General features: G+C 39.9%; 1 protein-coding gene across 1 annotated transcript; it reads right to left on the bottom strand.

The window, feature by feature from the left end:
* Positions 1–2,349: 2,349 nt before the first annotated feature.
* On the bottom strand, positions 2,350–4,464 carry LOC128244566 (sialidase-like). Its single transcript, XM_052962558.1, has one exon. It carries the CDS (start codon positions 4,462–4,464, stop codon positions 2,350–2,352), a length of 2,115 nt encoding a protein of 704 aa, XP_052818518.1.
* Between the last annotated feature and the right edge of the window lie 10,738 nt (positions 4,465–15,202).

A 15,202-nucleotide genomic window follows, 5' to 3' on the forward strand; every position in this document is an offset into this window, starting at 1 on the left:
CTTATTTTTTAATACTGAACAAGTACGTGAAACATTTCCGTAGGATTAGTCAAATGATTAACAATGCAAAATAATCGTAATGTGTTTCTGTTAACAAAAGCAAAACATGCATGTTCATTTCTGTGAAAGGTGATGGAACCCTGAAAAAGACGGACGTAACAGTTTTGACTCTGTAGTCACCATAGATTGAACCTTGAAAAAGACGAGCATAACAGTTTTCCCTTGCAGTCACCGCAGATGGAATCTTGAAACAGACGAGCATAACAGTTTTTGCCATGCAGTCCCTAGATGAACTCTAAAACGGACGAGCATAACAGCTATTGCCGTCCAGTCACCGCATATGGAACCTTGAAACAGACGGGCATGCCAGTTATTGCCATGCAGTCACTGCTAATGAAACCATGAAACAGACGAACATAACAGTTGTTGCCGTCCAGTCACCGCAGATGGAACCCTAAAACAGACGAGAATAACAGTTTTTGCCGTCCAATCACCGCATATGGAAGACCTGAAACAGACGGGCATAACAGTTATTGCCATGCAGTCACTGCTGATAAAACCCTGAAACTGACGCGTATAACTGACATCAAGTAAATTGATACATGGCCAACTCAACTCAACTTTATTTCAACTATTGATGATGATATCCAGACCACGTACAAATAATCATAAATAATGACAATTGTATACAAGCAAATTTGCTTTACCCATTGAAAAATCGAATTGCATGTTTTGTCAAGGTTAATTCATTTCTAGTTTAGATGTACGTGATAGGGTATATAAACAATATAATCTGATTTTAGGTTTTACAAAGAAGGAGAAAAAGACAAGAGTCTCATACATGCTAAAAGAGGGTCTCAAACATGCAAGACACGAGTATCATACATGCAAGACAAGGGTCTTAAACACGCAAGAGACGAGTCTCAAGCATGCAAAACAAGAGTCTCAAAGACGCAAGACACGATATTCAAACATGCAAGACACATGTCTGAACTATGCAAGACAATAGTCTCAAACAGGCAGACGCCATTTTCAAGCACGCAAACCACGTGTCTCTAGCATGCAGGACACGAGTCTCAAGCATACAAGACAAAAGTCTCAAGCATGCAAGACAAGAGTCTCACAGACGCAAGATAAGAGTTTCAAAAATGCAAAAAACGTTTTTAAAGCATAAGAGACACTTGTCTCAAGCATTCAAAATAAGAGTCCCAATCATGCATGATACGAGTTTCAAACATGCAAGAAACGTGCCTCAAATATATCTATAGCTGATGTTTGAGCCTGGACCACAGACTAAATACTCAGTTAATCGCTGTAGGTATTAAAAATAATATGATAAGTGATATATGCGTACATGTTGATATAATTTGATTAATTTTGTTTAAAGTTATTTAATGAATGCATGGTCCACCGACTGTGACATATTTTCAAACATTTCCATCGGTCTTTTAATTATGTTTCAAAACATTTGAATGAGGTTGTCTTAAAAACATGGGAAAATGTGGTTGGCTTTATAAAATATAAGAGTAATACCAAAATCGATATTTGATGAAATCGAAATAACATTTAGATTTAGATTATATATCTTTACTCGTTTACATTACGACAACCAAAGGTTCACCGGGCACCATGCCTGTGTCGCGAAAAAATGAGGATATAACATTTCAATAGATGCGGCGAGGAGATAAGAGGCGGCTTTCATAAAAAAATGTGGCTCTATGGTGTGTATTCTTTGTAAGCATGCCTTTGTGTTTTTTTACACCCTCTGGAATTTTACTAGAATATGTATTTGATTTGAATTCTAGAATAAGTACAAACTATGACATTAGCAAACCAGTTCTGTTCTCATAGGGCAAACTGTTTCAAGGCGTTAACCAACACAAGCCTTGTCGTTGATGTTGACACACTGACGCAGAAATATGCCAGTAGGATTTGCTTGTTGTAAACACTCAACAGAGTACTTTGGGGTTCTTATCGCTTTTTTTTATCCATCGCTTCCCAATTCCGCAATTTGATATTTCAAATGATCTGAATTGAAGCATCGATAAATAATGGCCACTGAAACTAGAATCTAGGATCTAGGTAAATATATTTAGCAAAACATTGTATCTCACTAAAAACATCAAAAGTAGCGATGTTTTTACATTTCCAAATTATAAGGCAGGTACATTTCAATCATATGAATGTCTTTTTCTGTTCGTAATAACGTACAATGTTCATGTTCTTTGTATGTCCCCGTCTTCTAATCCATCTACACCATGATACTATGATTATCTGCCGAACACAAAAAACATAAATTAGTGCAAATGTTCATACCTTTATTTCAGAATACCGCTTGAGTCGGTGCGTCTAGCATCGACTGTGTACACCTACCATAGTGTCGTTTGGCTTCGACGGTGTTACACCTTCCAAAGTGTCATTGGGCGTCGACGGTATTACACCTACCCTAGTGTCATCTGGCGTAGACGGTGTTACACATACAAAAGTATCGTTGGGCGTCGACGGTGTTACAACTTCCATAGTGACATTGGGCGTCGACGGTATTGCACCTACCATAGTGTCATCGGGCGTAGACGATGTTACACCTACCATACTGTCATTGCGTGTCGTCGGTATTACACCTACCATTGTGGCATTGGGCATCGATGGTATTACACCAACCATAGTGTCATTGGGCGTCGACGGTGTAACACCTACCACAGTGTCATTGGGCGTCGACGGTGTAACACCTGCCATTGTGTCATTGGGCGTCGACGGTGTAAAACCTGCCATTGTGTCATTGGGCGTCGACGGTATTACACCTACCATAGTGTCATTGGGCGTCGACGGTGTAACACCTGCCATTGTTTCATTGGGCATCGACGGTGTAAAACCTGCCATTGTGTCATTGGGCGTCGACGGTGTAAAACCTGCCATTGTGTCATTGGGCGTCGACGGTAATTCACCTACCATAGTGTCATTGGGCGTCGACGGTGTAACACCTGCCATTGTGTCATTGGGCGTCGACGGTGTAACACCTGCCATTGTGTCATTGGGCGTCGACGGTGTAAAACCTGCCATTGTGTCATTGGGCGTCGACGGTATTACACCTACCATAGTGTCATTGGGCGTCGACGGTGTAACACCTGCCATTGTGTCATTGGGTGTCGACGGTGTAAAACCTGCCATTGTGTCATTGGGCATCGACGGTGTAAAACCTGCCATTGTGTCATTGGGCGTCGACGGTATTTCACCTACCATAGTGTCATTGGGCGTCGACGGTGTAACACCTGCCATTGTGTCATTGGGCGTCGACGGTGTAAAACCTGCCATAGTGTCATTGGGCGTCGACGGTGTAAAACCTGCCATTGTGTCATTGGGCGTCGACGGTATTACACCTACAATAGTGGCATTGGGCGTCGACGGTGTAACACCTGCCATTGTGTCATTGGGCGTCGACGGTGTTACACTTACAATAGTGCCATTGGGCTTCGACGGTATTACACCTACCATAATGTCATTGTTCTTCGACGGTGTAACACCTACCATAATGTCATTGGGCTTCGACGGTGTCACACCTACCATAATGTTATTGGGCTTCGACGGTGTAACACCTACCATAATGTCATTGGGCTTCGACGGTGTAACACCTACCATAATGTCATTGGGCTTCGACGGTGTAACACCTACCATAATGTCATTGGGCTTCGACGGTGTTACATATACCATAATGTTATTGGGCTTCGACGGTTTAACACCTACCATAATGTCATTGGGCTTCGACGGTGTAACACTTACCATAATGTCATTGGGCTTCGACGGTGTAACACCTACCATAATGTCATTGGGCTTCGACGGTGTAACACCTACCATAATGTCATTGGGCGCCAACGTAGTTACACATGCCATTTTGTCATTGGGCTTCGACGGTGTAAAACCTGCCATAGTGTCATGTGGCGCCGACGGAGTTACACATGCCATAGTGTAATTGGGCGCCGACTGTGTAACACCTACCATAATGTCATTGGGCTTCGACGGTGTAACACCTACCATAATGTCATAGGGCTTCGACGGTGTAACACCTACCATAATGTCATTGGGCTTCGACGGTGTAACACCTACCATAATGTCATTGGGCGCCAACGTAGTTACACATGCCATTTTGTCATTGGGCTTCGACGGTGTAAAACCTGCCATAGTGTCATGTGGCGCCGACGGAGTTACACATGCCATAGTGTAATTGGGCGCCGACTGTGTAACACCTACCATAATGTCATTGGGCTTCGACGGTGTAACACCTACCATAATGTCATTGGGCTTCGACGGTGTAACACCTACCATAATGTCATTGGGCTTCGACGGTGTAACACCTACCATAATGTCATAGGGCTTCGACGGTGTAACACCTACCATAATGTCATTGGGCTTCGACGGTGTTACACCTACCATAATGTCATAGGGCTTCGACGGTGTAACACCTACCATAATGTCATAGGGCTTCGACGGTGTTACATTTAACCATAGTGTCATTGGGCTTCGACGGTGTTACACATACCATAGAGTCGTTGGGCTTCGACGGTTTTACACCAACCCTAGTGTCATTGGGCGTCGACGGTGTTACAACTACCAAAGTGTCGTTGGTTGGCGTCGGTATTACACCTACCATAGTGTCATAGGGCTTCGATGGTATTACACCTACCATAGTGCCATTGGGCGTCGACGGTGTGACACCTACCATAGTGTCATTGGGCGTCGACGGTGTAACACCTACCATTGTGTCATTGGGCGTCGATGGTGTAACACCTGCCATTGTGTCAATGGGCGTCGTCGGTAATACACCTACAATAGTGGCATTGGGCGTCGTTGGTGTTACAACTACCAGTGTCATTAAGCATCGACAGTGTTTCACCTACCGTAGTGTCTTTTGGCACTTGACAGCCTCCATTATGAGATTAAGTGTTCATATGTTTGGTGTAAATATCTCTTTTCCAAATTTACTAGGGGAGTTGGTGTTACTCGAATAACATGTTTATTTCTGCTCAACGTGATGCTTGGAATCTAGTATGTTTAATAAATGCTTAATTAAAGAGATGAAATTGATTATCTACTAAAAGCATAACGCCAATATGTTTGGATATAAAAAAATACACAACACAACGTGTTTGTGTGATTTTTTATATATTATGAATTAAACAAATTCGTATATATGCTTTACCTTTATTTTCAGAAAGAAGGGAAATTGTTTTCAACTCTTCCATAGTTAAAAGAAATAAAGTTTAAGAAATATAAATTATAATGTCATAGATCAATGCAGTGGATTAAAAGTAATATACTAAGCAAACTGTATGAAGATGTATACAAAACTATACTAAATGTACCTAGTATGAGAATCCACCAATGATTACTTTTTCGAAAATGCCATTAGATTAAGGAAACTATTCATTCAATATTAATGTTTGCTCAGCGGGCAATTTACTTTCTCAAATGACTCAACCGCCGGATTATTATTCATAAGTTTGACCCGGATTGAGGAAATGGTTCGTATTGAATATAGTTCTATCGAAGTTTATTAACGTCGTGGGATAAAATCAATATAACATACTGTTGCTGTTATGTTTTTATTTTAAATGAATACGCAACAGACACGCGTGGTCGATTCGACGTCAAATAGACTTTATATTCTCGTCGTGACGACAACAACAACAGATCGGACGACTAATCTACGACTTATGAAGGAATGCAATGTACAATTAAGCTTTTTATTTTATTGATCTATTGGCACTTGTGCTACTTTTGATGCCTGGCGACCCCATCTAAAAATATATATTGTATTTTCTGTGTTGTTGGGAAATGGCTTTTGTTACATAATTTATGACTAAAACAATGTTTCTGGAATATATGTGTTTTCTTTCTTTACACGTCACTTTCACATGATTCAAAATAATATGAGTAACCCGGCATCAAAACGTGCACACGTTTGTTAAAAAGATTTCTTAAGCAGACGTTAGGATAGTGGTATCGACCAAAATACGACGGCTAACGGACGTCGTTTCATGTAATAAATCCAATGTAAGATAAGTGGTACCGATCCAAATGCCCGACGTCTAACCGACGTCTATTTATGCCCAAATCCGACGTCTAACCGACATCCATTTGTGGAATAATGCCGACTTAAGAATACCGATTAACGTCCGTCTTCAAACCGACGTCTTTTCCTGGACAAAACTGCCGTCGATAGGACAGTGATACAGACCCTCTCCGACGTCCCTCCGATGTATATTCCTAATATGAAGCCGACATAAATTGACTAACTAAATTTAATTAATTAATGAGTACAATGGTTCGTAATATACTACTCAAAATTTGATAAGGATCACTTGAGCATGCTTATTCAATTTCAAAGCAATAGTTTTATCCCTTCGTAGGCCTCTAAAATGTTCGATGATTTTGATTGTACTGCTACCAGTGCGTGCACGGGCGGCACGGAAAACTGCATACCCCCGAAATAAGGCGTTTTGGCCTACATGTCACAACCTGAACATGTGGTTATTTCTTGTTTTTCGCTTCGCTTCGTGTATTCGATGTTTACTCGGAACATCTACAACATGTGTTCAAAAAGCAAAACAGAAGACACTTAACTCCTGATGAAATGCATGTTGGCATTGGAATGCTGGAGGCAGGGTTGTCTCAGAGGACTGTTGCAGAACACCTGAAAGAGTCACAAAGTGTAAATTGCAGGATGTGGAATCGTTATCGAACGAATGAAATGCTCAACATCGAAATGATGGTTGTCGTACAAAGGCTACATCGGCGTTCAGGATCGTTACATTGCGGTTTTAGCCAGACGTAACCGCTTTCGTAATGCCACTTCGCTACGTAATGACTTCCAGAACGCCACAAACGTAAGATTTTCAACGCAAACCATCAGAAATCGTTTGCATAGTGCTGGCTTGATGGCACGACGACCGGCAATTCGCATCCCATTGACCCGATACCACATCCAGGAGCATTTGGACTGGGCACGTCAACACGCTGGATGGACGTTAAAGGAATGAACCACAGTGCTTTTTACAGACGAGTCAAAGTTTTGTATTGACTATTCAGATCGACGTTCCAGAGTGTGGAGGGGACGTAATGAACGTTTTGCTCCAGTTTGTGTCGCCGAACATGACCGTTATGGCAAGGGCTCAGTCATGGTATGGGCCGGAATCAGCATGCACGGTCTTACACGTAATTGGAAACGGTGCGTTGACGGCTGTTCGTTATTGTAACGAGATCCTGGACGTATATGTTCGACCTAATGCAGGTGCAATCGGTCCTGATTTCATTCTCATGGATGATAATGCGCGCCCACACAGAGCAAACATTACAAACCAATTTCTGGAAAATGCTTCCATTGAGAGAATGGACTTGCCAGGTCGTTCTCCCGACATGAACCCGATCGAGCATGCCTGTGACATGCTTCAGAAAGCTGTTTCTGCTCGTCCGATCCAGCCAACAACGATTCCTCAGCTCAGAACAGCGCTTCAGGAGGAATGGGCCAGACTCCCTCAGCAACCGCTCCGGAGGCTTATCAGCAACATGCAGAGGCGATGTCAAGCTGTTATTGACGCTCGTGGACATCACACCCGCTACTAACATTGGTTTAAGAAAAGTTCAAAGATATTCTGTTGACTTTCCAAATGTGTTGTCAACCAGATATACGCCTGCTTTTGAACCCTATCATGTTTAGGTGTCCGTCACGCTTGAACGGAATTGGTTTGGTACTGATATCTTATGACATTTGAAACCTGAAACAATGCCATTTGATAACATTTAGTGTTGATATATCGTTTTCTTGAAATACGTATGTACTTTATATTAAAAAACATGATCCCTATCAAATTTTGAGTAGTATATAATGACAAGGTTATACAAATATGTGTAAGTCCCGATTGTATCTTGCCATTCACAACTCAAAACCATCTTAACTGCGCTCATCTTTGTTTCAACTCGCTTCCTTTTTCACTCCCAATTCGTCTCCGACTACTCTCAAATTTAATCCGAACACTCTACAATTTAAACATAACAGGCACATTCCAACTTCGTTTCCTTATTCTCTCAAATTTCTTCTCCTTATACTCTCCGAATTCGTCTCATTTTACTCTCTAAAGTTGTTCCCGACAAGTTTCCAAAGCGTCTACAACGCGTTCTGCATTCGTCCCCAAACTGGGATCTTTCAAACAATGTGTTCCCCAACAATACCATTTGATCACGCACACGCACACGCACACACACACACACACACACACACACACAAAGATCGTTTTGTATAAGCATAGTAAGAAAGTAGATGTATAACTAAATGTTCATTATAATTTTCTTCCTTATACGTAAAACTTTCCATCGTGTAACTGGAAATTGAAGTGTCCGAGAAACATATCAATGCTCAACATTATCAACTATGTAGTAGGCATGGTATGCAATGTTTTTTTATCGTATTCACATCCCGGTATTCTTGATTCGTATATATATATATAATATATCTGTAATGATATGTACTGTTAAATACATGTTAAGTTATTTGTAGTCGGGATATAATTGAGTATGAAATTTAATACTTTAAACAAACAGCGAAGTACAGCAAATGCAATGAATGGTTCGAGTATTGTTTATAAAACAAATTATGAAGTAGTGGTTAACAAGTATAAGCAGGATTGTATGGATTTTCGTTACTTCATAAATGAAGATAGTTATGCTATGTCATAGAATAAAAAGTGTTTTGTTTGTTGTTGTCTGTGTGTGCCTGCTGGCTTTTAAAAGGTATAGTGAAATGGGTAACGGGACTCTTATTGTTTCCGTCAATTCTTTAAACGAAAGCAAGCAAAAATCAGGCATAGAATCATTGAACATCAGTCAGAATCCAAACATAAGAAGTAAGCAATATGATAAACTTATATTAACTAGAAAACCACCGAATGACAGTCGGGATTGAACTGTTCTTATGACGGTAAACACTGGCTACTTAGACTTCTTCAGAAACTGGCTGTGGCATTTCATGACACTCAACCTATCAACACCGCTAATAGTTGTTGCAATGACGACTTGGCTTATCAGGAACTTTGGAACATCGAAGTACCTAGTTTTGTTAATAAGTTAGTAGAAAGAAGCGCACTTGTATCAATCAACTCCTCCGTTGATTATGAAACCAAATAATTTAATATGCTCGTTGGCAAAAGACCGTATCATATACTTGACTACTTAAATATTTTGTACATCGACACGGATACTGTTTGGCTATAGGCCCCATTCCAGTACTTCACGGGCGAGTACGACCTCTGGGTTCAGACGGAAAGTGATGCTTTCTACGGGGCTGATGGCGATAAGAGCCGGTGCCAACACGCTGGAGCTGATCCGGGCCTGGAGAGATAGGATGATTGACATCGACAATAAAAAGAACGACCAAAGCGGCTTTAACGACATAGTTCGTAATTTCTCAAGTAAAGTTAGAATAAAATGACTGGATATGAAGAGATTTCCAGATGGGTCATACTGTTTTGATACATTCAATGATACACAGCGAAAACACGTCGTTGTTGTTCACAACAACTGGATTATAGGACATGGTAAAAAAACCGGGAAGATTCAAACGTATGAAACTGTGGTATGAAGATAAACAGAACAGAACTTACTTGCATAAGTAGTCAAAAGATATTTACTCTGTGTATCAATCATTTACACGTGATATTCCTGAATATACATTTTAACATTTTCTTTCAAAAAATATCCTTTACTTCATGCTTTACGGTGATTTATAGAATTTTAAGAGGGAAAAAAGGAAAAAGATTTAAACAGTAAAATAAGAATTGATTTCTTTCTCTATTTGAAATGTCAGCCCGCGTTCACTTCAAAATCAAACGTCAGAGCGCACAAGGCAGGGACGCATTTCCAACGACGTAATTCTTCCAACTGATGTTACGTTCGATAAAATTTGGTGCGTTTTTATACAATAAACAGATTGTATTATCCATAAAAAAATGTTTGTTTCAGTGTGTGCAACATATTTTACCACAAGAACTTAAAAAGTAAAACATTTCACTTGAGGCTACACCACCAGTCGTGAATTATTTACTTTTGGTGGTATCTCAGTGATAAATGTATTGCGATGATACAAAGTAAAATACACAGTAATACTCCATTTCTCTGTTGTGTTTTGTTTTAATAAAGATAGAAATAATCATTTCATTTTATCAACACAAATGTGTTGAATCCATTTTGCATAGTAACTAAGTTCTAAAATCCGTAAATACTATAAATGTTTATAAATGGCATATTGATTTTTGATATGACTAATAGCAGTCTGTAATATGTTCGTCGTGATCAAATTTGACCAATTTAGACATAGCTAGAAATGAGCTTTTCACGATATTGAATCTGCTATTCATCGACTAGTTCAATTAGTTTGGTACGTAACCATTTTACGCTTTGATAATCTACTATCTCGCAATACTAAACACAAGTAAACTCCAAATAAATCAACTCCTCCAAAAACGAACACATACTACTACTGTTTATTTTCTGTTCCAACCCTTTAACAGTAACCCTTTTAAGGTGCTAACCCTTTAAGAGTTGCCTATTATGGACACGCCTTTTGGGGTCCCATATACATACTACCGTTTAAAATATAAATAATATAATGACAGATTTTAAAATAGAAAGTGTAGGGCAGCTTTTAACTCATGTGGAAATATAAGCGCAGCTTTAAAAGAAGTGAGCGGTCTAATTGGTTGCACTGCTGTTTTAGCTTTATTAACATTCTTACCAGTTGTTGTAGCAGTTGCTGGTGCCATTCCCGCACGAATTACCTTTTTTGCTATATAAGACTTAAAGTTAAGAAAAAAAAACATTACGAAAAAACCAACATAGAAATTTCAAACAACCTAATTCCTACAGGCAAATATTAAACAATGTCCATCCATTTTGATCCGGGGTTTACGTTCAGTCTTTACCCATTTATAATTTGTAAAAAAGGGCGTCTTTGGGCGCTTCGTTCTTCTTGTTCTTCTGTGTCCGATCCTAGATACAATCGCCCTAACGACACGAACAAGGTCCAAGAATATTGTTCTTGGGTCAAAATTCCACACTACCTACAAACCGGGAGGACCGAGAACTACACGAGAACAAAATGGCGGAAAGTAAAGTTAAGAACGATGCGTGCATGATTTACAGCAAACAACTCTACTACCGGTTCCGGGTGTTAGGGCGTTTTACGCGAGTTACACGTTCCGAATCGACTCTATCCTGGAAACAAGCGCCCAAAGACGCCCAAAGTGTACATTTTCCAATCATTTATAGACATTAAGTCCTGCATACACATCACTGCCTCTCCTAGTCTGAAGACTCCATGCATATTGATGGAAACCCATCTTCCTCCTTCTCCCTCTTTACCTCCACGGAAAGCTCATACCCCTCAGAATCAATTGTTGACTACCATCAAGTCAACATGCGTCTGTAGCGGCAAATATTAAGTTTGAATAATTATACATAGATATAACATTTTTTACTCAACTGAATAAGCAAGAAACAGAAAGGAAATCGATACATTGGATGAGAAAAAAACTTTTGATTGAAACGCTCGTTGGACTGAAACATTCCTGCCAGTGACATTATGTGGCGAGCGTTCGAAGCATTTTCGTTGATCAGTCAAAACCCTTCTTATTCTGTAAATATTTTACTTTTTCATCTTGTGGAATACCATCCCTTTATTCGTGTGTTTACATGTCGATTATAGTGATCAATCTTATATTCTGGATGAATAAGTTTTTTCAACATATTGCCTGAGTAACACAGTGTCTACAACCTACTACTTTCCTACAGCGAAAGTATTTCAGTTCCACATCAGATCAGATTCACAACAAGGCTGAATTTTAGTCTGTGCCACTCTATTCTTTTAATTATACTCCTGTCCGGTGACATTTCACTCAACCCGCTTTCCAGACAACCCATATATCCTTTCGTACACAATGGTTTAATATACGGGGTTTCGATAGCTTTTGATGAAATTAAACAGAGGTCTGAATGATAACAAATAAATAAATTGGACAATATTGAGTTGAAAGACTAACGACAAGTACTAGTACTAGTAAACTATTTTGATGGATGTACGGCACCGTACATCTCCGTATATCTTGTGTGTACGGGCATGTACGGTCTTCGTATATGTTAAAAATACGGGAATTTATGCTATTCCGAACACGTTAAGAGTACGGGATTAAACCATACTCGTACACAATGAATATACGGGCGTGTACAATTCCCGTATATTATGGATGTACGGAAATAAACCAGTTCCTGTACACGCTGAGTGTACGGAAAAGTAACAATTCCTGTACATTATGGATATAAGGAAATGTACACTTTCCCGTACACCCATGTTACAAAGGTTTTGAATTTTGTAATCAAGTAAGGTAATTTGGTGTTTTATTTGACAGCATATATGATATGAACAACATTTAAACCATTGACTTGTATGTATTTTACCGTGTTACGTAGTAAAACCGCAATGTGTTAGTAAGGGTCACGTTTTGTAGGAAATGTTACGCTTTTTTAACAGCTCCATATATCTTGAGCGAACGGACACGTATGGTCTCCGAACATGTTGAGTGTACGGGAATTTATCCGCTTCCATACACGTTGAGAGTACGTGTTTATACCATTCCCATACACGATAAATATACAGGCGTGAACATTTCCCGTATATTATGGATGTACGGACATATACAAGTTCCCGTACACTCTGAGTGTACGGAAAAGTTACAATTCCCGTACACTATGGATATACGGATATGAACTCTTTCATGTACACCCATGTTATAAAATAGTTTTGAATTTTGCAATCAAGGAAGGGTAATTGTTGATTCATTTGACAGCATATGTGATATGGACAAATTTATACCATTAATATTTATGCAAAAAGCTACAGAAACATGCTCAGTAGCAAAAAGTTTAAACATAAAGTATACCTTTTGACGTGTTCCGCAGAGAAACAGGAATGTGTAAGTAAGAGTCACGTTTTGTAGAAATTGTAAATGCTTTTTTGGGTTTTAACAGCCTTTGATGAGATTAAAGCGACATCTTTATGATAAAAAATAATAAGATTTGACAATGCTGAGTGGTGTTACATTTGACAGCATATATGATATGATCAACATCTATTACATACATGACTTATTCTTTTTTCCGTGTTTCGCAGAGTAACAGGAGTCGCGTTGTGTATAAATATTAACGCATTTATGTATTTTAACAACCTTTGAAGAACTTACAATGATATCTATGAGACACAAAATAATTGAATTCTACAATGGGTGGATAAATTCACGTCTACGGCTCGGGAATGTTTAATTTCCCGTACATGATGACGTGTACAAATCTCGTATATTATAGATGTACGGAAATATACAAGTAACACTACCCGTACAAAATGGAAACACGGATATGTTGTGTTTCCCGTACATGCTTAATGTTCGGGAATGTTTATTTTCCGCTTATATGATGAATATACCCATGGGACATATACGGTATGAGGGGAAGGGTTCACTCGTAAATGTTAGACCTTATATACATATAAACACATAAGGCTATATCACTTTAAATAAATCGTAGGAATTAACTTATATATTTTTCAGATAAGTCCACAGACGACTGTTTCAAGATATGGGTGACCGAAGAAATTAGGTGCATAACTAATATATTTTGTTTTTATATTAAAATAAACAAACAAACAAGCAAACAAGCAACAAGTGTTTTGCCAAACATGAGTTAAGTACACTATACAAATATGTTCACTAATGTCCTACGATGATTTTGGAATGTACGCTGGATACACTCTTTTTTTTATAAAATCTATGTCCGTAACCCTAGCCTAACCCTAGGTGTATTTTGCTTTTAAAATAAATTGCCTGCCTGCCAACTGTTAGCCGGCTGCCAATTGCCAGCTGGCTGCCAACTGTTAGCTGTTAACAGGCTACCAGCTGGCTGCCAACTGTTAGCTGGCTGCCAATTGCCAGCTGGCAGCCGTTCACAAGGCGGATGCCAAAGCGGCTGTATACTGTCAACTGGCTGCCAATTGCCAGCTGCCAATTGTCAGCCGGCTGCCAATTGCCAGCTGGCTGCCAACTGTTAGCTGTTAACAGCTACCAGCTGGCTGCCAACTGTTAGCTGGCTGCCAATTGCCAGCTGGCAGCCGTTCACAAGGCGGCTGCCAAAGCGGCTGTATACTGTCAACTGGCTGCCAATTGCCAGCTGCCAATTGTCAGCCGGCTGCCAAATGCCACTATTCAACAACGACACTGTTAAGCAAAAGGCCGCTATTCAGCATTTGCCACTTTAGCGCAAAGTGCATATATTCAGCAATTGCCCCCAAAAAGCAAAGCGCACGTATTCAGCAATTGCCTCTATAAAGCAAAGCGCCTCTATTCAGCAATTGCCCCCAAGAAGCAAAGCGCCCCTATTCAGCAATTGCCTCTATAAAGCAAAGTGCCCCTATTCAGCAATTGCCCCCAAAAGCAAAGCGCCCCTATTCAGCAATTGCCCCTGAAAAGCAAAGCGCCCCTATTCAGCAATTGCCCCCAAAAAGCAAAGCGCCTCTATTCAGCAATTGCCACAATAAAGCAAAACATTTAGAGGGTAATAGAGATACCTAACATATAGAGTTTAGTTTAGTTTAAACTATATATGTTAGGTTTCTCTAATACCGTCTAAATACCTAACATATATGGTGGTTTCCTTGAATATATTCTAGGTATTTTTGTCAGAATATATCTCCACAGGTTAAACTGCCAGTAAGTTAGTCCGTTTGGTTCACAGAACTTTGTGAGCTCATATATAAAAAATGAAAGGGGAGCCCCGGCACGGAGGCGTCCCCGGTGCCCGGCGCGCGCGCGCTGATGATCGCAGCGTGCACACACGGGTTGATTTGGGCACCGCGCGGAGCTCCCCTCACAGGTACTAGGTAGTTCACTCGTTCAATCTACCATAAAAAATCAACATCCGTTGCACCAAAGAGGCGGGCCATCGTACCGGAAGTAGTGTTATCTCGATAACAAAAAGAGATATCTCAATTCTGTTTTCAGATTCATTTTCAGAGTACCCCGAAACCTGGCGAGTAGCTTTTTTCTAAAGAAAATCTCACAGAATGAACAAATGGATTAATATGTTGTTGTTTTTAGCCACCCAAAAATGGCCA

The sequence above is a fragment of the Mya arenaria genome, chromosome 8, assembly GCF_026914265.1.
Source record: "Mya arenaria isolate MELC-2E11 chromosome 8, ASM2691426v1".
NCBI classification, from domain to species: Eukaryota; Metazoa; Mollusca; class Bivalvia; order Myida; family Myidae; genus Mya; species Mya arenaria.

Excerpts from the sequence above, each read along its gene's own strand:
- LOC128244566 (XM_052962558.1), bottom strand. The coding sequence starts at position 4,464 with ATGGTAGGTGTTACACCGTCGAAGCCCTATGACATTATGGTAGGTGTA.